Genomic DNA, 27,881 nt, shown 5'->3' on the forward strand with positions numbered 1-27,881 from the left:
ATCAGTGATATCTTTGGTTTCTGTCCAGAGGAGGAGGAGTCAAAGACAATGCTGATGTCTTAAGTCTGATATGTACTCTATATGTTAGTGTGAAAAGGACATCTTTGGTGGATTTTTTTTTAAGAGATTTTATTTATTTGAGAAGAGAGAGAGAGCATGGGGGTTGCAGAGGAAGGAGGGAGAAGCAGACTCCCCACTGAGCAGGGAGCCTGGCACCAGGACCCTGTGATCATGACCTGAGCTGAAGGCAGATGCTTAACCAACTGAGCCACCCAGGCGCCCTTCTTAGGTTGATTTTAAGGCTCTTCTTACTGTTTTGTGTTTTGTGCAGTCTGCAATCAGGAGAATCAGTTGGAAGCTATTAGATACTTCTCCAATTATTCCTTAATAATACTTAAGTTTAAGGGTCACCTTTCGGATTCTTGTGATCCAAGGCATATCAGGTGTCTTTAAAATTTTTGCTTAGTTTTGCTTATTCATCAGTGAATTTTCATTTGATGTATTCTATTGTGAACCTGCTTTTATTGTCAGTTTTATAACCTATTAGGGTAGCCTATGACATTGCAAAACCTTTGTTGAAAATAACTCTGGCTTATTTCTTGATTTTGAGCATCTGTGCCTTCTTCGTATCTTCCATAGAAAGATTACTGAAGTAAAGATAGGTTTGGGGAAATCATTCATTGTTCTTAGGTTGTGTATATGTGTCTATACATATGAACACACACAACATATGTATACATCCATGACATATTCTTAATTTAGAGTTTTAAGAATTCTTACACCATTCATGTAGTCTATAATGAGACTTAGTGTATACATATGCATATAGTTTTAAGGTGCACTATATTGAAATCTTTTTTTAAAAGTTTATTTTTTTAGATTTTTTATTCATTTAAGAGAGTGAGAGAGAGAGAGAGTGAGAGAGAGTACAAGCTGGAGGAGGGGCAGAGGGAGAGGGGGAAGCAGGCTCCCCACTGAGCAGAGAGCCCAACGCAGGGCTTGATCCCAGGACCCTGGGATCACGACCCAAGCCAAAGGCAACTGCTTAACTGACTGAACCACCCAGGCACCCCAAAAGTTTATTTTAAGTATCTCTGCACCAAACGTGGGGCTCGAACTCACGACCCAGAGATCAAGAGTTGCATGCCCTCCTGATTGAGCCAGCCAGGTGCTCCTATATTGAAATATTTTTAGAAAAATTCTACAGTTCGAGTGCCTGGGTGGCTCAGTCGGTTAGTGTCCAACTCTTGGTTTCGGCTTGGGTCATGACCTCAGGGTCCTGAGATCAGGGCCCATGTCAGGCTCTGCGCTGGGCATGGAGCCTGCTTGGGATTCTCTCTCTCCCTGTCCCTTTCCCCCTCCCCCTGCCTGTGTGCATGTGCGCTTGCTCTCTGTCTCTCAAAAAGAAAAAGAAAAATTCTGCAGTTTATGGGAGTGAGATAACTGAACTCTAAGAATGCTCTTTAGTTTCATGGTTAAGATCCTGGCTCTGAAGTCAAGTCAAGCTGTCAAGTGTTTGAATTCTGGCTCCTGTAATCTTGGACAAGTTACTTAACCCCTCCGTGCATGAGTGCTCTCTTCTGTAAAATGAGAATGATAACAGTACCTACCTCATAGAATTCATTCAGATAACTTATCTAAAGTATGTAGCAACATGCCCAGCATAGGGCACACTTGATAAATATTATCTGCCATTTTTTATTAATAAGGTATCACATCAAGAGCAAAACCAGAGCTCTTCAACTTGGTTAAGCAAAAAAAATTTCTTCCTAGTAAAGGAACTGTAGTTATAAGGAAGGGACATATTTTCTAACTTAATGCTTTTAGGAAATTCCCCAAGTTAATTGTGCTGTCTTTGCAGTAGGGATTTATGCTAGAATGTAATCACCATGAAGGTAGGGGCTTTTGTCTGTTTATCAACTCATTTGTTCCCAATCCCTACAATAATGCCTGACTTATAGTAAGGACTCTATCACTATGTGTTGAATGAATGGAAAGGGGTCAATGGCTCTTGAAAGCTACAAACTTTTCATCGTAAATTATGTAATTTATTCCAGTATGTAATGATTTAAAATGATGGTTTAACAGTGGTATGGAGAGAACTTTAAATTACTAGAGACTGAAACCTAAAGTACTTAAACAAGTTGATTTTCATTGTTCAAAATATAAGCTAAAATATAAGTAAACTGAGATAAGTTACTGTTCACAACTTTGACAATGTATAATTAATAGTGTACTATGAATGGCAGAATTTCAAGTTACTTCATAAAAAAAAAACAAAAAATTTAAAAATCACATGCACCTAAAACAAGGGTGCCTGGGTGGCTCAGTCAGTGAAGTGTCTGCCTTCGGCTCAGGTCATGATCCCAGGGTCCTGGAATGGAGACCTGTATGGGGCTCCCTGCTTAGCAGGGAGTCTGCTTCTCCCTCTTCCTCTGCCCCTATATTCTTTTTTTTTTTTAAGATTTTATTTATTTATGTGATAGAGAGACACAGCGAGAGAGAGAACACAAGCAGGGGCAGAGGGAGAGGGAGAAGCAGGCTTCCTGTGGAGCAGGGAGCCTGATGCAGGGCTCGATCCCAGGACCCTGGGATCATGACCTGAGCCAAAGGCAGCCGCTTAACGACTGAGCCACCCAGGTGCCCCTGCCCCTATATTCTAATAGGGATTGTCTAATAGACAATAAATTTAGGGAATGAGCTCCATATTTAGAGACAGGGAACTGAGGCCCATAGAGGTTTAAGTGACTTACCAAAAAGCACAACATAGTTGGCATAAAAGTCCCGCTCACCTGCCTTACTGCTCAGTGCTTTTCCTGTTACACCTTCTTGGCTTTCTTAACTTTCAGTACTCATATGCAAATTCTTGAGCATTCTAAATCAGAAGTCTAATTGAATTTTGCAGTGAGTCTCACAAAGGAGTTCTATTTTATGAGGCAGTGTTGTGTAGAGTAAGGAATGTGTATTCTACCCAGTCATGTCAGAGCATTTGGCAAGTCCCTTAAGCTCTCTGGATCTTGTTTTCATCACCTGTGAAGTAAAGCGATCAGCTGTCTTGTTTGTTACTTCCACAGTCCTCTTGTTTTCATTTGGAGTTCTCTGTGTGTGTTCTCTCCACAGCCATCCACACTGCTGCTATGGATATGCTGGGAGGATCTGGTATTGAAAGCCAGTGTAGAAAAGTTGATATCATTGCAGATGCTGCCTATTCCATTTTTAAAAAGCCAAAAAGTTTTACTGGAAACTTTATTATTGATGAAAATATCTTAAGAGAAGAAGGAATAAAAGATTTTGACATCTATGCAATTAAGCCAGGTAATGCTTCCAGTTTTTAAAAGTAGTGATGTATTTTTCTACATTTCCTGCAAGGAACATACATCTGTTTTGTGTGCAAGTTTGTGTGATCATAAAACGAATATGTTCTTTTTTTTTTTAAGATTTTATTTATTTATTTGACAGAGAAAGATAGCAAAAGCAGGAACACAGGCAGGGGGAGTGGGCGAGGGAGAAGCAGGCTTCCGGTGAGCAGGGAGCCTGATGCGGGGCTCGATCCCAGGACCCTGGGATCATGACCTGAGCCGAAGGCAGACACTTAACGACTAAGCCGCCCAGGTGCCCCCGAATATGTTCTTTTAAAAGTATCCTCCCAACGAAGGGGAAGACCATACCAGCACAACTTCAAGAAGAGAGAAAGGAAAAATGGAAGTGAATTGAAGACTTTTAAAGGGATGTACAGATACAGAAGGCACATCAGCTATTAGCCATTTCCAAATCTTGAAACTAAAAATGAAAATTGGTTTTTAAAGTTGATCTTAAAATCACAGATAAAGACTTTATTCAAGGATGTGGTAATAGGTGATACAGGAGTGCGTTTTCTATGAAAACTTTTTAGGAATATGGACTCTTTCCAAATGTTTTTCTCTTAAGTGCAGTCTGTTAGAGTAGCTAGCTTACTGATGGATGGTGAAGACGAGGGAACACAGTCTGCCCTTTGTACAAGAGTATGATCTGAGAAGTTCTCAGATGGCCTCCTTGTTCAAAAATCATTCTTCCTCTCTGAAATTGCAGTCATGATGGTGATGATCAGGCATTTTTACTTTATGTATGAAACATAATCTGTATTAAATAGTAGACAATGTAGGCATAAGCAGGAATTCTATTTATTGGTGCAAAAGTGTGTTCTAAATACTATTCATTAGGTTGCGCTTCCCCATGTTTATATTTGTGTCATCCCTGTCTCTTCAGTTTGAACTGAATTAAATAGCTCTTTATGGTTTTACAAAGCAGTTTTATATACATTATCTATTTAACCCTCACAGCAATCCTGTGAGGGAAGCAGTGTTGTTTAGGGATTAAGAGCATGGAGTTTGGGAGAAGACAAACCAGGTTCAGATTCCAGCTCAGCTGCTCACAAGCTGTGTGACCTCTGGCACGTCACCCACTTTCTCTGAGCGTCTCTTTTCTTACTGGTAAAATTAAAGGAATAGCTTCCATACAGGATTTTTGTAAGAATGAAATGCAATAATGTGTATAATGTGCTTGGCACAGCGCCCAGCATATGACAATCGCAGTACTCAGTAGTTAATATTTACAGTAGAAAAACAGGCTCAGAGAGATTAGTCTTTGCGTAAGAGCAGTCAGCTAATAAATGGCAGAACCTGAACAAGATGCAGGTCTTCTGGGTCCTGAGACAGTGTAATTATCACTTTAGGTTTTAAAGACACAGTGTCATTGTGCACAAAATCTTAAATTTGATTTAAGATTAAAAATCCTATCAAGTGTAGAGAACATAAGATGAATAGGTACTTTGATAAGCATTAGGATATAACAAAGACCAATGCATTCCTGACCTCCAGTTTTTTTAATCTTCTGAGAGGGAGAGACAGAGATGGGAAACAAGTCCTTCTTAATGAGGAACCCCCTTCTCTCAGGGGGCCAGGTAAGAAATGAGTCCTTAGCACTTTGGAGGGATGTAGGACAGAAGGGTTGCATAGATAGATGAAGAGGGGGCAAAGCCTCCTGGGACAGCAGTTGAGGGCTTAACGTAACAGGTGGCTCTTTGGTTGGATCTTAGAGATGAAATTTGCCATAGGAGAGGAGGATAATTTGGTGATGGGAAAAGTATTTTAGCTTTGTGAAGGTCAAGTAGTTTGACAGTTCTCACGGGAGTCTTTCCCATTGCACAAGAATGATCATTACAATAAAAACAGATATAATGTTCATTAAACAGGTGTTAAAATTTTAATGTATTGATGTTGTCATAGTAACCTGAGTATTTTTGGGGTCTATTTTCCAGGCCATCCTTTGTTACCAGATTTCTTCTTAGATGAATACCCAGATACAATTACCAAGAAAATGGAATCACATGGTAAGACATAGAACATACTTTATGTAGGAAAATAAAGATGCTAAGTATGTATTTCTTTCAGAATATAAAATTGGACATTTCTGCCTTATGCTTTTAAACCGTTTTGTAATTTAAACTAGACAAGTAATATGTGGGCTTAGTTAATTCAAGCAAGAATGGTTGTCTTTTCCTTCTACCGGTAAGAAGTTATTAATATATTCTTTTCATTTGATTATTTAAAAAGTCTAAAAAGAAAACAAACCCTTTTTAAGGTTTTATTTCTTTTCCTTGGCACTGTCTTTAGGTTTTCCATGTTGATGTATTATTTTATTTTGAGGGAAAATGTGTCACATCAAAGTACACCTAACACCATTCTCAGAGTTTGTGCTGTGTGACTACTTTATGGGAGAAATTAACTTCAAAGGAGGTTTTGGTTTTACTTTATTTTGTTTTTATAATTGGTCCAGAGTTCAGTCTTTGTGTTCGACATTATGCCACTAGCTTACTGAAAGATGTCAGAAGAAACACTCTTTAACAAATACCCATGAGCTGGGGCGCCTGGGTGGCTCAGTTGGTTGAGCGACTGCCTTCGGCTCAGGTCATGATCCTGGAGTCCCTGGATCGAGTCCCGCATCGGGCTCCCTGCTCAGCGAGGAGCCTGCTTCTCCCTCTAACCCTCCCCCCTCTCATGTACTCTCTCTCTCATTCTCGCTCTCTCAAATAAATAAATAAATCTTAAAAAAACAACAACAACAACAAATACCCATGAGAAGAGTCTCTCTCATGCTTTATTAACAAGAATAGCTGTGCTTCTCCTGGGCCCTTACCTTATTTTTATCTTGTAGACACTGTGAATCTCCTAAGTGATCACAGATTCTTTAGATGGCTGCTAGAAAACTTAAGAACAAATTTCCTCTCTACCTTCATAGCAGATTTATAGAACCTTATACCACAGTGCATTTTAGTGCCATCCTTTTTTCTGGCTTACTCTTTTCTAGCTTTATCTTTTCTTTGTCCGAATTCTTGGAGATAGTTTAAGAACTTATTTAATAAAAATGGCAACTTTTCTTTTGTATCATAAAAAACTTGAAAAATATACAGCTTATCAAAGTCTGAAAGAGTCTAGTCTTCAGGTTAGGCAAGAGCAAAATTCTGATTTTTGATCATCACCTTAACATTGGATCTGAGCTCATTTAAATTCCAAATTTAAATTAATAAGAACCACGTATTGATCACGTATATTCATTTTGTTTTTCAACAAGTATTTATGGGGCACTCCTATGTATCAAACACTATGCTAAGTCCTTTGCATTCATTGTCTCATTTAACACTTATGAACCTACAAGTCAAGTGTTATTATCTTCATTTTACATCTGAGATCATGTGGGTGGCAGAACCAGGATTTAAATTCATAGTTCTCCAATTGCAAAGCCCATAACCTTAACCAGTAGATTTAAATTGCTTTTCTAACTCCCGAATACTTAAAAGTCCTTTAAATTAGCATATTTCCCCCCAGTAATCCAATTTATTAGTTTGTAATGAGGAGTTGCCATCTCATGGACTAAGCGTGTAGTTGCTATGATCAGCCCATTCTCTCCCTTGGGTCATAATGACAGGGAACAGAATCATAATCAGAAGGTTGTTTCATGACCGTGGAATCAGAACAAGAGGGGTTAAATAAGTAAAATGTAAGATAAATGTTTATTAGCATCAAATTTCAATAGGAGTGATTTTGCCTTTGGGATCAGAATATGTCAAGTGCGTTGCTGCAATCCATATATCCATCTCCACATGAGGGATACCCTCATCCTTGAGGTCACAATACTCACATTCCTTTGGCTAAAGCTTCTCTTCCCCATATGATGCTGGAGAGAGCATTTGCTACTGTAGCTCTCTTGTCCCTATTCTTCCTCGTTCATTGCAATTCTATTCAGTATTTTCTGTAGATATATTAATATATTCATATAGGTAATAGTCCAGTATATCTGGCCTGGGATCTAACATCTCTTTTAGGTGATTTTTTAGTCCATATCCACATCCACTCTATGTTGACTTCACACTTCCTCTCTCCGAGGTCTGCGTGTAATCCCTCATTTCTCAAGTGGGAACGGCTCACCTTTCTATTTAATAATCCTATTTGATTGCACCTTTTCTGGTTATTTGTGCTGTGTGTATTTGTTTTATATAACATATTTGTAACTGTGAAGTATAAACTATGCACATAACTTCACATTCATGGTTTTTCTCATATTAAAAACAATACTGTCGTTTTTTCATTGATCTCCCCTCCTGGCACCACCCCATTGCAATGCAGGGAGCCCACAGATTCTTATTTGTTGGTTCAGTTTATTGTTGTTGTTGCTGTTGTTGTTATTTTTCTTTAGTTCTAGTTTTAGTTGCTTCTGTTACAGTTGTTCTGGGTTCTCCCCAGAAACACTTACTCTTAGCCTGGCTGTCCTTTTCCTTTACCCTGTAGTTGTCACCATCTTTTCTTATTTCTATCTTACGGTTCTTTCCTTCTGTGTTCTGGGAGACCTTTTCAAGTTTGAACTCTACTGATAAGACTTTGACAGGGTGCCGGCCTGGCTCAGTCGGTAGAGCACGTGACTCTTGATCTTGGGGTTTGAATTGAAGCCCCACGTTGGGCGTGGAGCCTCCATTAAAAAAAGACTTTTGCCACTTTCATCTCTTCCCTATGGCCTATGATGTTTATTTTAATTTTGCTGTTGTACGTTTTGTTTCTCATGTTCCCTATTTCCTTTTTCATTTTATTCCATTGGCTTTTCATCCCAGCCAGTTATATATGACTCTGTGCCCCTGTTTCATAGAGTTTTCATGTGGAGGAATCCTTGTGAGTTTCACAGTAAATTATTTTTAGAGATAAGTTGTTTTCTCTTCAGGATAATTTTCCTTTACCTTGTGGTACATTGTTTTTCATAGGCATCAGGTTATTTTTTTCCCCCTGTTAATTCATCTTCATATTAGGAGCTATCTCTAGAGCTAGCAGAGCCAGATGACAGACATGCGTAGATTGCTTTTGGCTCCACTCCTTGTCCATCTGGTGGAATTCCTTTCTCAAAGCTGTAGCTTCTGTTGTGGTACCTGTTAGGCATATAGCTAGTGCCAGTGTGCAAGACTGACATGGGACCTTCTTTTACTTCCTACTGTCCCCTGCGTGCCCTGCTCCCAGGGTTCTTCCCCTCCCCACTTTTATCCGTAATGCTTTGAGGCAGGTACTTTGCAGGATGAACCACTATCAAGGCTCCCTCTACTGTCTGCTCCTCTGGTATTTGGAAACTACAAGCTTTGAAATTGGATTTGAAAGATGGAGGAGTTCCTAAAAGTGGCATTATAGAACAGAGGGATGGATCCTAGTCTTCTAGCTGGCACAAGCCCAGAGTCTGGTCCAGTGTTTTAAAAATGCGAAAACCAGCGGAGCCTTTGATAGCTCAGTTGGTAGAGCAGAGGACTGTAAAAATGCGAAAACCTATCTTGTTTAGGTGAGCAGAGCTATTCTTTCTCTGAGATCTTTCAGGAAGCAAAGCATAGGCATTCCTGTGTTCTTAGGCTGACTCTGTCTACCTTAGAGTTACTGAACATTTCTTCCTAGATTCTGACCGTAGATTGTGAGTCTAGCTGATGTTTAGTATTTGTTCACATGTTTATATTTATTTAAGTGTGAAGTTAGGAGAGGCTATGACAGGGGCTGCTAGCCATGTATCTTTTTTTTGTTGTTGTTACTGAAATGTTCTTTCTCAGTAAAGCTTACATATTTGTAGTCTATTGACAGTACCTTTCAAATATACTACTGATTTGTTTTTTGTCTCCTGCAGTTTTATTCTCTTGTGAAGAGTCATCAGGCCATGTCTAAATATTCCAGGTGATAAATTATGCAATTTACATAAAAAACTTTACACTAAAGATTTTGCTGTGGTCTCTTTGACACCACAGGCTTCTGGGGGACTTGTTATGTCCTCTTCCTTGACCTAGGTGATGATGACACAGTATAGTCACTTATTGATAACTTCTTAAAAATATATTGAAGTATAGTTGACACAGAGTATTGCATTAGTTTCAGGTGTACAACATAGTGATTGGACAACTCTATACGTTATGCTGTGCTCAGCACAAGTGTAGCCACCATATGTCACCATACAGTGTTATTACAATACCATTGACTGTATTCCCTATGTTGTACCTTTTATCCCTGTGACTTACTCATTCCATAACTGAAAAGCCTGTACCTTTCACTCCCCTTGACCCTTTCTGCCCATCCCCCAATTCCTCTGAGAACTTTTTGAGCTGTATACTTATGGTCATGGTTCATACATGTTGCCCATCAATAAAAAGCAGCACCATGCCAAGGGCAAGGCAGTCAGGGTTGTTTGCTCTGGGTGTAGGCAGTAAAGGGGTGCACTATCTGTAATGAATTTAAAAATAATAACAAACTGACTCCAGGTTTTTTAAAGAGTGTGTATCTTCTTTGCTCCATTGGATCTTGAGGATTTCATCGTTAATATCTGTTTGGATTTTAACTTGTAAGAAGAGAAGGATTTTATTGTTTTTGTCTGTCTCTGGAATCATCATAGTGAAAGGTAATTTATATCCAGCAAATTTGGGATACTTTTATATTGCTTCTGTTGTACCATGGAGTATCTTTATGCTATCAGTTAGATTTCATTTAATAACCTTTGGTGAGTTATATTGGACAGTATGGCTGGGTATAATTTGAGTTGGGAAGTAGATGGAGAGTTAAATTTCAGCCTAGGGCACAGATTGGCCTTGGAGTTAATTTAATTAATGAATTGTTCTCAACTTGTTTCTGGGGCAACTGCCAAACTACGCACAAGTGGTTCCCAGAGGATGAATAAAGGAACAGAGGTTGGTATTGAGGGACAGCTTCATGCTATGGGAATTGTCCTATGGACTGCAGATCCCCTGGCACATTATGTGCTGAATGGTTATGGTTAGTGGGTTAAGTGGATACAAGTTGAAAAATACTGTAATTCCCCTGGCCTTGTGTTTCTTGGCAGGGGGGGCTTTCGTGAGGCCGATAGTCTCACCTCCCTCTTCATCCAGTGGGAGGAACCACGAGGCTGATGAAATTGGAAGAGGAAAGGACTGTGTGGTTTAGACTGCTGTGAAGGTTCTTTCTTTCTGAGCAGGTTTTCCCTGTTCTTCACATGATCTTTACTTTCAAAGGCATTTCTAAGCCCTGATGGGAGGAAGCAGGTTCAATCCAGGGATGAAGGAACTAAGTTTAGTTTAGAGGCAAAGTTATCAGGAAGTTCACTTGATTGTTGATTCAAGCTACAATCTCCAATTCAGCTCCATTGATTTACATGGTTGATGTTCTGATCTCCAGTGTCGTCTTTTCTCATTTGGTTTTAGAACTCGGAGGGGGTAATAAAGGAGTGATTAATTATTACTCCTAAAAGTGTGTTTAGGTCTGTTTTAAAAAAACAAACAAAAAAGCCACTACAGTTTAGTAGTGGTTTGGATTTTTTTTAACCTAATCTGAGAGTCAACCTTTTACTTGGAGAGTATAAACCATTTACATTTATAATCATAACTAATGTGTTTGGATGTTATTCCATCAATTTGATTTATGCCTTTTGATGTCACCAAATGTATTTAAAGTCATTTTTTTTTTTTTAATTTTATTTATTTATTTGGCAGAGAGAGACATAGCGAGAGAGGGAACACAAGCAGGGGGAGTGGGAGAGGGAGAGGCAGGCTTCCCGCTGAGCAGGGAGCCCGATGTGGGGCTCGATCCCAGGACCCCGGGATCACGACCTGAGCCGAAGGCAGACGCTTAACAACTGAGCCACCCAGGTGCCCCTAAAGTCATTTTTGTCAAACAAGTCTAGTTGGTGGCCAGTCTTTTCTGCTAATTAATTAATTCTGTGTGTGGCCTTATACTGCCTAGGCTTTCAAACCATTTATATCAGTAATATTTTACAGATGCTGTTCCGGAATTGAAAGAAGAGAAGTCACAGCCACCACCAAAACCATGTTCTGGAGCCGTGGCAGAAACATTTAGAATTGTTAAGGACTCTCTCAATGATGACGTTGTTAAAGCCACTCAAGCAATTTATCAGTTTGAGCTCTCAGGTAAGGAGGATATCTGGGAATGTGGTGCTTTTATGAAATAAAGTAGGATATTTCCCTCAGAAGAAAACCAGCTTCCAATAGCAATCACCTTGATAGTTGGCTGTATCCAGAACCCTTAACCCTAGAATGTAGACATTCAAGAATAGCAAATAACTACTGATTTGTATTTTTTAAGTTAATATCAGTGCATATGGACACATGTAACATAAAATCTCATTACATAGACTTCCAGTGTTAAATAAATTTTTGGCATATGTAGTTGAGAGAAAATCCTACTTAGGAGGGCATATGGATCATGACATGTGGTGTAATACAGTAATGTATCATCAGCCACGGCACCTTGCCATTTTTATCTTTGAAATTAATCAAGTCAGTCTGCATGTAGTCAGCTGAAATTATTCAAGTCAGTCTGCATGTAGTCAGCGTTTTCAAACTTATCAATATTTTTCTTCTCAACATAGTATTAACACATATTTTTTTTTTTTAAAAGATTTTATTTATTTATTTGGGAGAGAGAGAATGAGAGAGAACACATGAGAGGGGATAGGGTCAGAGGGCAAAGCAGACTCCCCGCCGAGCAGGGAGCCCGATGCGGGACTCGATCCAGGGACTCCAGGATCATGACCTGAGCCGAAGGCAGTCGCTTAACCAACTGAGCCACCCAGGCGCCCAGTATTAACACATATTAATGATAGCTTTAAGAACTAGCTACTTCAGTCCCATTGAATGCAAACTTTGACATTATCGGCTTTTTCCTTTGTCTCCTCTGTTTCCTCTCTTCTTCCTTTTTTCTCCTTAGCGCCCATGGTCCATTGCTTTAATCACTCTCTTGCCTGTGTCCTAAATTTCCTGGCCTTTTTGTACTTATGTCACCACCTGTCAAAAGTCTAGTCCTGGGGCACCTGGGTGGCTCAGTTGGTTAAGCGACTGCCTTCGGCTCAGGTCATGATCCTGGAGTCCCGGGATCGAGTCCCACATTGGGCTCCCTGCTCAACGGGGAGTCTGCTTCTCCCTCTGACCCTCCCCCCTCTCATGAGCTCTCTCTCTCTCAAATAAATAAATGAAAAATCTTTAAAAAAAAAAAAAAAGCCTAGTCCCGGATGAATCACACTATCTGACTGTCCCACAGTTGCATCCAGGCTGCTCCGTACTCCTGGGGCAATGGAAAAAACCCATCACACTACCAGTAGATCTGTACGAGTAGACATTCATCATCGCCCTTCTTCATCTGGGGTCTCAGTGCGCCTCAGAATTCTGTATTTCTGTGGTCAGCTTCCTGCCTCATTTTCCACAGTGACTATTTTAACACTTCCCAGTGTTCCACAAATCTCCCATCTCTCCCTTCACCACTTCCCTGCCAGTTTCAGCAGATAACCCCACCTCCTCTTTCACAGAGATAATAGAAACTGGCAGACAAAGTGCTTCAGCTTCCTGTCCTCTGATACCAAATCAGCTGTTAATGAGCATCGTTCTTCCTTCCTTCCCAATAGAATAGAGCTCAGCTCTAGATTTATGCATCTCAAGCTTTAATGTTCATAGTGATCATCTGGGACCCTGCTAAAATGCAGAATCTGATTCAGCATGTCTCAGGTAGGGTCTGAATTCTGCATTTCTGACAGGACTGCAGTCCACAGATTGCACTTTGAGTAGCAAAGTTGTAGATCCCATTTCCTGTGGCCTCCTAAGGGACTTTGTGCTGTTATTTATGCCCTCTCTCTCACCTGCGTATGCTGCAGCCTGCTTTCCGGTGATAATTTAACATTCTCAAAGTCGATTTCATCTTTAAAACAAAACACAACGCCCCGAGCCCCACTTCTTACCCCCACCATTCCTCTCCCTTTCAGAGCCAAACTTCTTTTCATCTAGAGTTCACTCTACTCAGGTATCGTATTTCTCCATTCCGCTGAATTATGCTATTACCAGGGTCCTTGGTGACCTCTATATCATCAGTGGGCCTTTGTCATTCTTTTTTTTTTTTTTTTTTTTAAAAAGTTTTTTTTTTTTTTTTTGAGAGAGGGAATGAGAGAGAGAGCACATGAGAGGGGGGAGGGTCAGAGGGAGAAGCAGACTCCCTGCCGAGCAGGGAGCCCGATGCAGGACTCGATCCCGGGACTCCAGGATCATGACCTGAGCCGAAGGCAGTCGCTTAACCAACTGAGCCACCCAGGCGCCCCGGGCCTTTGTCATTCTTACCTTGTCACCACTTTACGGCATTTGAAGTTGTTGACTGCTCTTGCCTTCTGGAAAGGCTCCTGTCCTTGGCTTCCCTGACAGCAGCTCTCCTTGCTTTCCTCCTTTGTCTGTGATCATCCTTGTCAGTTACAGACTTGCCCTAGGAAACCTCAGTCACTCACACAGCTTCAGTGACCATAGGCAGTGATTACTTACATATCTATATTTCTAGCCTCGTCAGACGTCATTTGACATTTTCACTTGGTTGTCACAAAGATGCCTCAATCTGAAAATGTCTAAAACAGCTCACCATTCCCAACACCTGGCTCAGACACTGCCTATTCAATCTGCTCTTCTCAGTAGTCCTCTCTCAGTACAAAATACAGCCATACTCACCTGGTTTCCTGAGCCAAAAACTGGCAAATCATTTCTTATGCACTCTCCATCCCTTTTCCTCATCATATTCATTTACTGAGTCTTGTGTTTCTGCTTTGAAGTTATCTCTCAAATATGCCTACTTCTCCCCAATCCCTACGCCACAATCCTGGTCCAGGCACACATCCTCAAGTTCCCAAACTACCCAAACACCATCCTAACTTGCCTTTTGCATCCTCTTTATCCCTCTCCAGTATATTCTCCACACTGCTCTTAGGGTGATCTATTTAAAATACCAGCCTTATGTCATTCTCCTTCCATGGCATATCCCTTAGGATGAAGTCAGTGAATCTTTCAGATGGCCCACTACCCCCTACGTCTGGGCTGCTTCATGAGCTCATCTCATGCCACTCTTCATTCTCTTTCTACCTTCAGTCCTCCTACACTGTTTTCAGTTCCTCATCTGGCTAATTCTTACCTGACTTTTCAATCTCATCTTCCACGGGGCTTGCCTGACTCCACATTACCCTGTACTTCATCTTGTGTAAGAACCATGTTACTCCAGGGTCTTCAGAGCCTAGACCAGTGCCTGGCATGGAAGTACTTAATCAATATTTACTGAATTTGATAGAGGCCTGAGGGTTTTAACCTGGAAAACAGCATTATGTAAAATTATTCTAACTATAGCAGTTACTAAGTTTAAGAAGAATGGGGCTTCTTTGGCATTTTTTCTGTATCTTTGTATTTTGTGTAGGTGAAGATGGTGGAACGTGGTTTCTTGATCTTAAAAGCAAAGGTGGGAATGTTGGATATGGAGAGCCCTCTGATCAGGCAGATGTGGTGATGAGTATGTCTACTGATGATTTTGTAAAAATGTTTTCAGGTGAGTTTTCAATTTTATTAATTGACTGATTGTTCAAGGAAAATTTACTTCTAACTTTATTCCTTTCCAAATAATCAAGACTTGTGTTTGTAGCCGTAGAATCTGAGTGGCTATTGATGTTAAAGAGCACATAGTCTTCAAAAGGTGGGTCTTACTGTTTGGTAAGTTCTGACTGTTCAGCCAACAAGTGGGAAGTCGAAGTCAGAATTTCCTTTTTTCGTGACTGAGAAGCCCATAAGATAATCTTGGAAATAGAGAGGTAATTCAAAAGGACTCCTAGGTGGACTTTATTTCTACTAGTTGGACTAAGATAGCCCTTCCAATAACACCTGGGACACAGGAGGTGCTGAACTCAGCTGCACCTCATTTATTGAGAGTAAGGTTCTGCTTTGATCTTGCCACGACTGTAATAGGAAACAGGGGCCCTCTCCTGTGGCCCTGTGATCCTGCTTTCTGTGAAATCCTTAACCAAGAGAACCTTTTGCATAGTTTTCTGTTCTGCCTGTGTACCTCTAACTATGCCAGAGAATTTTAAGGGAATCTTTTCTATTTTCTACTCTTAGAATACTACTCCAAATTGTAATTATCACATGTATTTATTAGAAACAACACTTTAAACTAAGACATTATAACATTCTAGTAAAAAAAATTCACTTAGTGATCTATAAATGTAATTCATTCTTTGTTCTGTTTTAATCTTCATAAATTGAAGATCACAGTGTACTCTGTGCCATCTAGATCTTGCTTTCCAGTTCCTTTTTTTTTTAAGATTTTATTCATTTATTTTTGAGAGAGAGCATGCATGAGCGGGGAGGAGGGGCAGAGGGACAAGCAGACTCCCCGCTGAGCAGGAGCTGGATGCGGGACTCGATCCCAGGACCACAGGATCCTGACCTGAGCCGAAGGCAGACGCCCAACCCACTGAGCCACCCAGGCCCCCATTGCTTTCCAGTTCTAATCCAGGATGCTAATGGCCTACATATTATCTGAGCCAGTCTGTGTATGTTACTAATCATTGAGGTCTCTTCAACTTTTCCTTTTTTTTTTTTAAAGATTTATTTATTTTAGAGTGCGAGAATGGGGGTGGGGGCAGAAGGAGAGAATCTTCAAGCAGACTCCCCACTGAGCGCAGAGCCCAGTGCAGAGCTCAGTTTCACAACCCATGAGATCATGACCTGAGCTAAAACCAAGAGTCAGACACTTAACTGAGCCCCCCAGGCGCCCGACCTTTTTTTTTTTTTGTACAGTAGTATTAAATAACTCATGGTACAAAATCAGAAAATACACTTAAAAAAAAGCAAAATAAAGGTACTTCTTTTTTTAAATATTTATTTTTATTTATTTTTTTAAGATTTTATTTATTTATTTGACAGAGAGACACCGCGAGAGAGGGAACACAAGCAGGGGGAGTGGGAGAGGTAGAAGCAGCTTCCCGCTGAGCAGGGAGCCCGATACAGGGCTTGATCCCAGGACCCTGGGATCATGACCTGAGCCGAAAGCAGACGCTTAACGACTGAGCCACCCAGGTGCCCCTATTTATTTATTTTTTAAGACTTTATTTATTTATTTATTAGAGAGAGAGAGCATGGGCAGGGGAGAGGGGCAGAGGGAGAGGGAGAAGCAGACTCCCCGCTGAGCAAGGAGCCCAATGTGGGACTCGATCCCAGGATCCTGGGATCGTGACCTGAGCCGAAGGCAGCCGCTTAACCAACTGAGCCACCCAGGCACCCCAAGATTTATTTATTTTAGAGAAAGAAAGGGAGAGAGAGAGTGCATGAACAGGGGGAGGGGCACAGGGAGAGGGAGAGAGAATCTCAAGCAGACTCCCCACTGAGTGTGGAGCCTGACATGGGGCTCAATCCCAGGACCCTGAGATCATGACCTGAGCTGAAATCAAGAGTCAGCCGCCTACCTGACTGAGCCACCCAAGTACCCCTAAGCAAAATAAAGATACTTCTTTATCGCACTACTGAGAAATCAACCATTAGTTGATTTTGGTTTAGAGTCATATATTTCTGTGAATGTATATAAATATACACGTGTGCTTATAAAAACAGGATTATAGCATTACTGCTCTTTGGTAGTCTTTTTCACTTATACATTATAACATCTTTCAGTGTTAATAATTATCTCTTTAGTCATTTTCAATAGTGTCTTTAGTGTTTTAGTATTCCAACAACTATGTCCTCATAAAACTTAAAGTGCTTTGGACATAGCTAGATGCTCAGTAAATGTTGGCAAATTTATATTTTATAAATAATATTTTGAACTTAAAGATCATTTAAAATAAAAATTGTCAATTTCTAAACTGAAATAACAATAATTATAGCTAATATGCATTGTATGATTGCTATGAGTTGAGCAGTACTCCAGGGGTGGAGTTGTTAAGCGTCTGCCTTCGGCTCAGGTCATGATCCCAGAGTCCTGGGATCGAGTCCCGCATTGGGCTCCCTGCTTAGCGGGAAGCCTGCTTCTCCCTCTCCCACTCCCCCTGCTTGGGTTCCCTCTCTCGCTGTGTCTCTCTGTCAAATAAATAAATAAAATCTTAAAACAAAACAACAATCCTCCAAACAGTGCTTGGAGATAAAATATTTTCTCCATTTTACAAAAATGGAAACTGAGACACCAATGGATTAATCAAGGTCACATAGTGAAGAAATGTTGAAGCCAAAATTTGAATCCAAGCTAACTCTTGGGCTCATGCTCTTTTAATCATTATGGTACTCTGCCCTCCAAAGGTGAGAGTCAAATGACTAATTTATATTTTATTTATGTATCATTAACCTGTAGTAATGGGCTTTCCATTTATATCTTTCTGTGATTGTGCTCCTGGATTGACTGGGGGAAGTCAGTCAGATAAATGAGTAACTTAAAAAAATATTCTTACATGGTTTCTTATAGCGATAGTGAGTTTACTTCTGCTTCTTATGTCCTTTTGTTCCACTCTTGATCCCATCTGCTTTCCTTTGAAGGGGCACAATTTAGACCTTATATCCTTATATATTTCTGACCTAATTTATATAGTGGATACTTTATAAATAGAAAAACTTGAAGCAACTAGTGATCATCTAATCAAAATCTCCTTTTGGCCAGTAGAGGCCACTGTAGGGTTGAGCATTAGAATAGAAAGGAAATAAATTGTATAAGATCACCTGTTTAATATAGGGAGGAGATAGGATATTGTGCTTACTAGCTATTTTAAAGTTATTTTTTAAACAGTTTTATTGAGGGATAATTTACATATCATAAAATCCACCCAGTATAAGGGTTAAACATGATTTTTAGTAGATTTATAGAGTTGTACACCCATCACTTACAATCCAGTTTGAGAAATTTCCATCACGCCAGAAAATTCTCTCATGTCTAATTGTAATCATTCCCCATTTTTACCCTCAGCTAGCCAAACACTAATTTGCTTTCTGTCTCTATAGATTTCTGAATAGTTGATGTAAATGCAATCAAACAGTATATAGTCTTTTGTATCTGGCATCACTTACCATAAGGCTTTTGAGATTCATCCATTCATGTTGTAGCATGTATCAGTAGTTCAGTTCCTTTTTATTGCTGAATAGTATTCGACTGTATGGATATACTACATATTATTTATCCACTCACCAGATGGTGGACATTTGGATTATTTTAAGTTTTGGGCTATTATGAATAATGCTGCTCTGCGTATGGTCATACATGTATTTGGGTGGATGTATATTTTCATTTCTCTTAGATAGATTCCTAAGAGTGGAATTGCTGGGTCATATGGTAAGTAGATAACTTTTGAGAAACTGCCAAACCATTTGCTAAAGTGGCTGTACTAATTTTACCTTCTCATTAGTAATGTATGAAGGTTCCAGTTTCTCCAAATTCTCACCGAAACTTATTAATGTTGGGGGTTTTTTTTACAGCTTTATTGAGGTATACTTGACAAAAACTATATATATTTAAGGTATAAAACAGAATGACTGGATACATATAAATACATTGTTAAATAACTATAATCAAGCTAATTAACACATTCATCATCCTACATAATTACCTATTCTATGTTTGTAGTGAGAACATTTTAAGATCTACTCTTAGCAAATTTCAAATATGCAATACAGTATTACTAACTATAGTCATAATGCTGTACATTAGATCCCCAGGAATTACTCATCTTATAGCTGAAAGTTTGTACCCTTTGACCAACATCTCCCCATTTCTCTCACTCCCAACTCCTGGCAACCACCATTTTACTCCCTGCTCCTGGATTCCACTAAAAGTGAGATCATGCAGTATTTGTCTTTCTGGGTCTAGGTTCATCCATGTTGTCACAAACGTTAGTGTCTTTGATATTATAGCCATTCCGGTGAGTGTGTGGTGATATCTTATTGTGACTTTGTATTTCCTTAATGTTGAGCATCTTTCCATGTGCTTAATAGCTATTTACATTGATGAACTGTTCAAAACTTTTGCTCGTCTTTAAATTGACTTGTCTTTTTATTATTAAATTGCAAAATTCTTTATAAATTCTAGATGCATGTGATTTGCAAATATTTTCTCTCAGTCTGTGTGACTTATCTTTTCATTTTCTTGATGTCTTTTGAGTTACAAAAGTTTTTTAGAATTGATAAAGGCTAATCCATCAATTCTTTCTTTTATGGTTCATGCTTTTTCCCTGAAGTATTTCATTCTTTATGCTATTGTGAATGGAATTATTGTCTTTAATTTTATTTTTGAATTATCTGTTCCTAGTATACATAAATACAGTTAATTTTTGTGAATTGATTTTATATCCTGTGAAAAATCAGTGAAGCCATTTGGACCTGGGATTTTTTTGTGGGAAAATTTTTAATTAATTCAATTTATTGTTATATCTAACAGTAGCTTTTATTTTTTTACCAGCTTTATTGAGGAATAATTCACATACCATACAATTCATCCATTTAAAGTGTACAGTTAAATAGTTCTTAGCATAGTCACAGATATTTGCAACCAGCACCACAGTTGCTTTTAGAACGTTTTCATCACCTCAGAAAGAAACCCCATACCCATTAGCTGTTAACCCCATATCTCCCATCAGCCTGCCTTCAGCTCTAAGCAACCATTGATCTACTTTTTGTCTCTATAGATTTCCCTTTTCTGGACTTTGATATGAACAGAATAGTGGACTTATGTTTTCATTTCTTTTGCAATGCTGGCTCATGTGGTAAATCTCTGTTTAACTCTTTGAAGAACTGCTAGATTTTTCCACGGCAGCTATACCATTGATATTCCTACTAGCAGTGTATGAAGGTTTCTATTTCTTTGTATTCTTGCCTTACCAGCACTCCTTATTTTTGTTTTTGTTTTAATAGCCATCCTAGTGGGTGTGAAGTGATACCACATTGTGGTTTTGATTTGCATTTTCCTAATGACTAATGATGTGTTCAGCGTTTTTTCATGTGCTTGTTGGTTACATGTACATCTTCCTTGAAGAAATATCTATTTGGGTCCTTTGCACATTTTAATTGGGTTGTCTTTTTTTTTATTGAGTTTTAAGAATTCTTTATATATTCCAGATATAAAGCGGATATCCTTTATGAAGTGTATTATTTGCAGATATGTTTTCTCAGTTTTTTGGGTTATCTTTTCACTTTTTTGATGATATAGTTTGAAACACAAAAGTTTTAGAATTTGATGAAGTCCAATTTGTAGTTTTTTTTTCCTTTGTTGCTTGTGCTTTTTCATTGTCATATCTAAGAATCTTTGTGAAACCTAAGTTTTAAAGATTTGTGATTCACTTTTTTTTGAGGGTTTTTTTTTTTTTTGAAAGAGAGAGTTGAGGGGGCAGAGGGAGAGGAAGAGAGAGAATTTTTTTTTTTTTTAAGATGTTATTTATTTATTTGAGAGAGAATGTGAGTGGGGAAGAGGGGCAGAGGGAGAAGCAGACTCCCCTAGCAGGGAGCCCAAGGCAGGCCTTGATCACAGGACCCAAGATCATGACCTGAGCCGAAGGCAGCCGCTTAACCAACTGAGCCATCCAGGGGCCCTGAGAGAGAATCTTAAGCAGAACCCACGCCCAGCGCAGCCCAACATGGGATTCGATCTTACAACCCTGAGATCATGACCTGACTCAAAATTAAGAGTCAGACACTTAACCAACTGAACCACCCAGGCACCCGAGAGGGTTTGTATTTTTATTTTTTTAAAGATTTATTTATTTATTTTAGAGAATAAAGCGGGGAGGGGCAGAGGGAGAGGGAGAGAGAAACTCAAGCAGGTCCGCGCTGAGCGTGAACCCAACGTGGGACTCAGTCTCACAACCCCAAGGTCACGACCTGAGCCAAAACCACGAGTCTGACATTTAACTGACTGCACCACCCAGGTACCCCTTTTTATTTTTTTAAGATTTTATTTTTATTTATTTATTATTTTTAGTTTTTTTTTTTTTTAATTTATTTGACAGAGAGAGACAGCGAGAGAGGGAACACAGCAGGGGGAGTGGGAGAGGGAGAAGCAGGCTTCCTGCAGAGTAGGGAGCCCGATGCGGGGCTTGATCCCAGGACCCTGGGATCATGGCCTGAGCTGAAGGCAGACGCTTAACGACTGAGCCACCCAGGCGCCCCAAGATTTTATTTTTTAAAATAATCTCTACACCCAACATGGAACTCAAACTTACAACCCTGAGATCAGGAGTTGCATGCTCTTCTGACTGAGCCAGCCTGGCGCCCCTTTTTTGAGGGTTTTTAGATTTAACTCTCATAGCTGGGTCTCTGACCCATTTTGAGCTAATATATATATATGGTGTGAAGTAGAAGCCCAACTTCATTTGTTTGCATGTGGATATCCAGTTATCCCAGCACCATTTGTTAAATAGATTATTCTTTTCCCATTGAATGGTCTTGGCAACCTTGTTAAAGATCAGTTGACCATAGATGTTTGGGTTTGTTAAACCCATAAAATATATAGGTAAAGTTAATTTAGAATTACCATATGACCCAGCATTTCCACTCCCATATTCAAAAGAAAATTCTCAAATATGTATATATATATATATATATATATATATGTATATATATATATATATATGTTCATAGCAGCACTATTCACAGTAGCCAAAAGTTGGAAACAACCCAGGTGGTCATCAACAGATGAATCAATAAACAAATTATTTGTGTGTGTCTGTGTGTGTAATGAAATATTATTCAGCCATAAAAAGAAATGAAGTACTGATTCATCATACGATATGGATGAACCTTGAAAACTTAATAAGCGATAAAAGCCTGACAAAAGATCACATATTGTATGAATCCTTTCATATGAAACACTAGAATAGGTAAATTCATAGAGACAGAAAGCTGATTGGTGGTTGCCAGGGTCTAGAAGGAGGAGAACTGTTAATGCATAGTGGGTACAGGGTTTCCTTTTGGGGGGATGGAAATGTTTTGGGACTAGATAGAGGTGGTGGTTGTACGACCTTGTGACTGTACTTAAACGCTACTGAATTGTTCACTTTAAAATGGTTAATTTTATGTCATGTGAATTTCACCTCAGTTTTTAAAGTACCTATTTTTATTTTATTAAAAAGTTTTTAAAGTAATCTCTATACCCAACATGGGGTTTGAACGCATGACCCCAAGATCAAGAGTTACACGCTCCACCAACTGAGCCAGCCAAGTTCCCCAAAGTATATATTTTTAAAAGGTGTTCTTTGGGGGCGCCTGGGTGGCTCAGTTGTTAAGCATCTGCCTTCGGCTCAGGTCATGGTCCCGGGGTCCTGGGACCGAGCCCCGCATCGGGCTCCCTGCTCGGCGGGAAGCCTGCTTCTCCCTCTCCCACTCCCCCTGCTTGTGTTCCCTCTCTCGCTCTGTCTCTCTCTGTCAAATAAATAAATAAATCTTAAAAAAAAAAAAAAAAGTGTGGGGCGCCTAGGTGGCTCAGTCGGTTAAGCGACTGCCTTCGGCTCAGGTCATGATCCTGGAGTCCCGGGATCGAGTCCCGCATCGGGCTCCCTGCTCGGCAGGGAGTCTGCTTCTCCCTCTGACCCTCCTCCCTCTCATGCTCTCTGTCTCTCATTCTCTCTCTCGCAAATAAATAAAAAAAATTAAAAAAAAAAAAAAAGGGGTGTTCTTTGGCCTTTCCTGCTTCCACTGCACAGAGGTGATCACCTTCAGGTCTTTCTGGTGTCTCTTTCATTCTGTAACTCCGCCTTTTTCAATATGATCACATTTCTCAATGTTAGATGTATACTTAAGCACTGTTTTGTTTAGATTCACTAATCTAAAGACTGGTAGGTGAGATTTAAGTTCTCTTACAGCACCTTGATTTTGCTTTACCTCCCCCTTACCTATCCCCCCAATATAATTATATTATCATTTTTGCCTAAATCAGTACTCTGTGTTTAAATAATTATGATTCTGGTGTAGTTTGCTGCTGAGTCAAATAGTATACTATTATTATGTTTCCTCTCAGAGGACTTTTCTTCTTCCTGGATATAAATAATTGTCCTATTTTCCCCCCCACTAAAATAGGTATAAAGAAACTAAGCAGAATCTTCCTATGCTCTTCCCACAAGCTTTTGATACAATTTTCCACTGCCAAATGTGTCAGATTACCTGTCGGTCTGCTTTTTTCCTGGAGCCCTTTGTCTTGTTATAATAGATAGATAGGCTTATTAAGCCTGCTACACAACTGTGATCCTAGAAATTTTTAACTCTCTCCTGCACTGAATCTCTTTATTTCCTGTGTCCCATGTTCTTTCTTGGTTTACATCCTCTTTTGGCGGCACACATTCTCCAGTAGCTTCATGAGAAAGGAGATTTATAAGAGATAGTATTTTTTTAGTATCTCAGACTACTTGTATTCTGCCAGCACACTGCTTGGCTGGGTAGAGCTTTCTGGGTTGAAACTCATTTTTCTTCAGAATTGTGAAGCCAAGGGGCGCCTGGGTCGTTCAGTCAGTTAAGCGCCTGACTCTTGATTTCGGCTCAGGTCATGATCTCAGGGTTGTGGGATCGAGCCCTGCATTGGTCTCCACACTCAGCGTGGAGTCTTCTGGAGTTTCTTCCCCTCTGCCCCTTCCCCTGCTCACATGCTCTCTCTCTCAAATAAACAAATAAATAGAATCTTAAAAAAAAAATAATGAAGCCATTGCTCCATCTTCTAAGATTACCATTGAGAATTTGATACTATTGTTTTTCTTAATCTTTTGTGTCTACCCTCTCTTCTTTCCAGAAGCTTTGGAATCAGAATGCTCTCTTTCTCTATAGTGGTTTGAAATTTCATGATGATGCAAGGTAGTGTGGTCTTTATTCTTTCATTTTCCTGGGTGTTTGATGGACTCCTTGGGAATGTATCTTATATTATTTCTTTGATAGTTCTCTCAGTTCTCACTTTCTGGAGAAAACATTCGATCTTTGATTCAATCTTTGACCATCTCTTTCTCCTATTGCACATGTTTTTATATGACTTTTTTACTTTTGGGGAGATTGATTCACCTTATTTCTACTTACTATCTTTTTTTTTATATAGTAAGGAGAAACTTTATTTGTAAAGAGTATTATGGGGGGGGGTGCATGGAGAGAGACTTTTGCAGTAGTGGGGGGATGGTAGCAATGAAGAAGATTGACTTCTGTGACCAGAAGATCTGCAAGTGCCTCTTGCCTTTTGTATTTTAATATTATCTCTCAAATTTTTAATTTCTAGGAGTTCACCATTGTGGTCACTGTTTCTTCTTCTCTTATTGCCCCCTTTCCACTCACTGGATCCCATTCCATTTGCCTTCTCCTACTGCTTCTTTCCCTTCCTCTCATTCTCCTCCCATACCCCTTTAAGTGTCTCCTCTATTTCTCCCTCTTACCTGTGCTTCTCTTCTTCCCCTTTCTCCAGCATACTGTTCTTGATACATTGCTGCTGTATCTTCTCTTATCGATACGGACATGAACTGTGGAATTTTTTGTTTGTTTACTTTGTTTTAGCTTTCTTCAGTGCCTGCCAAATGGCTTTTATCTGTTTTTGTTTTTTGTTTTTGTCTCCATTTGATGTCCATTTGTCTTTATAGGCAGGGCTCCATAAAGCTAGTGGAAGCTGTGTATGTGTGAGCAAGGCTTATGGACTGGTGGGTTTCACTGTAGGGTGACAGAACAGGGAGCCAGTTTTTCAGCAGGAGGGCACCCAGATGTCAGTATTTTTGTTTCTGGAGGAGCTGTTCTGTTCCTTTATTATTTTTTTTAAGACTTTATTTATTTATTTAAGAGAGAATGAGAGAGAGAGAAAGAGAGCACATGAAAGGGAGGAGGGTCAGAGGGAGAAGCAGACTCCCCACTGAGCAGGGAGCCCATTATGGGACTCCATTACGGGACTCCATTCCGGGACTCCAGAATCATGACCTGAGCTGAAGGCAATCACTTAACCAGCTGAGCCACCCAGGCGCCCTGTTCTATTCCTTTAAAGAACAAAGATTTTCCGGTATCTTCTATGTAAATCAAAACTATCCCTTAGTTTATTATTTGTAAATTTAGGTATTTTAACATCACATTTCCATAGAATAATGCGCAGCTATTTATTCATTAAAGAATTGGACTTGATTCTTTCTGTCCCTAAGCAATCTATAGTGCTTTGTACAACCCCTACATAGAAGAATTTAAATGTATTTAATATCTCAACACATATAAATACATTAACCCACACATTTTTTTTTTCTACAAAGAGCCCATCTGCGTGTGGCTCAGTAGAAGTTTACTGATGCACCAGACACATATTGTGCCTGCTGGAGAGATGATCTACAGATAAATTGGCATCATATAGCTCAGAAAACTATAAATAAGAGTCAGGGGCACCTGGGTGGCTCAGTCGGTTAAGTGTCCAACTCTTTTTTTTTTTTTTTTTTAAGATTTTATTTATTTATTTGACAGAAAGAAACACAGGGAGAGAGGGAACACAAGCAGGGGGAGAGGGGGAGGGAGAAGCAGGCTTCCCATTGAGCAGGGAGCCCGATGCGGGGCTCAATACCAGGACCCTGGGACCATAACCTGAGCCGAAGGCAGATGCTTAACAACTGAGCCTTGATTTCTGCTCAGGGTCATGGGATTGAGCCCCACATCCGGCTCTGTGCTTAGCACAGAGTTTGCTGGAGATTCTTTCCTTCTCCTTTACCCACTGCCCCTTCCCCTGTTCACATGTGTGTGTTCTCTCTCTCTCAAATAAATAAAATCTTAAAAAAAAAAAAAATCAGAAACACCTGGCTTTGAATTGTACTGTGTCATATACAAGCTGTGTGACATTGAGTGAGTCAGAATCCTCTCTGAGCCTCGGTTTCCTCATTAATTCCACCGTGTGCCTGATCCTGTACTAACACTGGAATAAGAGTAGCAAATAAAGTTTCCTCCCTCCATGGAGCTTCTGTTTCTTTTATGTTGTTAATAACTACAATTCTGTTGTAATGCTCATGTTTTCCATCCTGGCATTTCTGTGGTTAAAATACTGCTAGCACATACTTTTGTTGTCTGTACACTATGTTTTTAATGATAATTTCTTAAGAATATTATATGCATTTATACCATTTGATTTTTTGAATCTAAACCTGAAATGTTAAAAGTTTAATGAACTATAATAGATTGGAAAATTAACTAAAATAGTATTTGTTTACTACAATTCATCTGAGGGCCATGTATCCTTTAATGCGTTGTAACTAGTATATAAATGTTGCATCTTCAGCTTTTTGGTATAATCTTTCGCTGATTGTTTTTACATTATCTCTCATATTATAAGATATTGTTAATATCTAAGTCAAGGAATTGGGATTCCCAAGATACTGATAAAAAAAATTATGGAATAGAAATTTGTGTGCTTCAGAGGTTTATAGAACTAAAGAAGATTCTTTTTATAATGCATGTTCTTGAAGTGGTATCTCCTTAAGGGCACTAATGGATGCTTTTCCTTCCCTCATTTTCTCATTTTAGGGAAACTAAAACCAACAATGGCATTCATGTCAGGAAAATTGAAGATTAAAGGAAACATGACCCTAGCAATCAGATTGGAGAAGCTAATGAATCAGATGAATGCCAAGTTATGAAGGAAAAGAAAAAAAAATGTCAATCACTAAGCTCAAAAAGTAAAAGGGATCAACAGTTAAAATCTGTTTGTTTTCTTCCCTTTCGTATTATAAGGATATGCAAATTTGTTTTGGAAAAAACAGAATTTCTGTATCTGTAAGACTTGAAATTGTAATTTAAACGGCTAGCTAATTAAACATAAGCTTCATTAAGTGGAATTCTAAGACAGTCTGCCTATGGAATTTTCTGAGTGTTGCCCTCTGAGAGCTAGATTTCATTCATTGTGGGAAAGGTATGATCAGGTTCAAGCAGTAAAGTTAGCTCTTTTCAGTACTTCCCATATAAAAGGAGATTAATCTGTTTTAAATTTTTCAGTTTGGGATTGTATGCTAATGAAATATTAATGATATTTTAGATTTTCATATACTTGTTTTAAGGAAGATCTTCTATAATGCATTTTTGCAGAAATCACATAAACTAATAAATAGTGAAGACTAATGAAACAAAAACAGTTTTTCATTCTAACTAGCTTTCCAGGTATAAGTTACCTATTATTAATGTAATTTCGCTAATGTAATTCAATATGTATCCTCTTTTAAATGTGTAAAAATATCTTAAAATAAAATAATTTCTCCCCAGAAGTATGCACTTGGTCACAGTGTTGTAAAAAGAGAACATCAGAATAGATGGTTGTTTAGTGCTGAATTGTAAACCTCCCAAGCTCATTTGTTGAAATCCTAACACACATGCACACACACGCACACACAGAAGTCCCCCCCCGACGTTGAAAGAAGTGATTAAGTTAAAATGAGGCTTTTAGGGTGGGTTCTAATCCAGTCTGACTGGGGTCCTTTTAAGAAGAGGAAATTTGGAGATAAAAGACCAGGGATGCACACACAAAGGAATGACCATGTGAGGACCAGCAGGCCTCAGAAGAAATCACATCTACCAAGACTCCTGTTCTTCAGAACTGGAAGAT

At 39.3% G+C, this 27,881-nt stretch overlaps 1 protein-coding gene across 1 annotated transcript in view; it reads left to right on the forward strand.

The window, feature by feature from the left end:
- The window catches only part of HSDL2 (hydroxysteroid dehydrogenase like 2), a 63,885-nt gene extending 36,345 nt beyond the window's left edge, over positions 1-27,540 (forward strand). The window contains exons 7-11 of the mRNA XM_021691508.1: positions 3,121-3,315; positions 5,297-5,368; positions 11,312-11,461; positions 14,763-14,891; positions 26,810-27,540. Coding sequence (XP_021547183.1) covers positions 3,121-3,315; positions 5,297-5,368; positions 11,312-11,461; positions 14,763-14,891; positions 26,810-26,922 — 659 coding nt within the window. The 3' untranslated portion in view covers positions 26,923-27,540. The remainder of the gene's footprint in view (positions 1-3,120; positions 3,316-5,296; positions 5,369-11,311; positions 11,462-14,762; positions 14,892-26,809) is intronic.
- The last annotated feature ends 341 nt before the right edge of the window (positions 27,541-27,881 follow it).

This window comes from Neomonachus schauinslandi, chromosome 13 (genome assembly GCF_002201575.2).
Source record: "Neomonachus schauinslandi chromosome 13, ASM220157v2, whole genome shotgun sequence".
Classification (NCBI taxonomy): domain Eukaryota; kingdom Metazoa; phylum Chordata; class Mammalia; order Carnivora; family Phocidae; genus Neomonachus; species Neomonachus schauinslandi.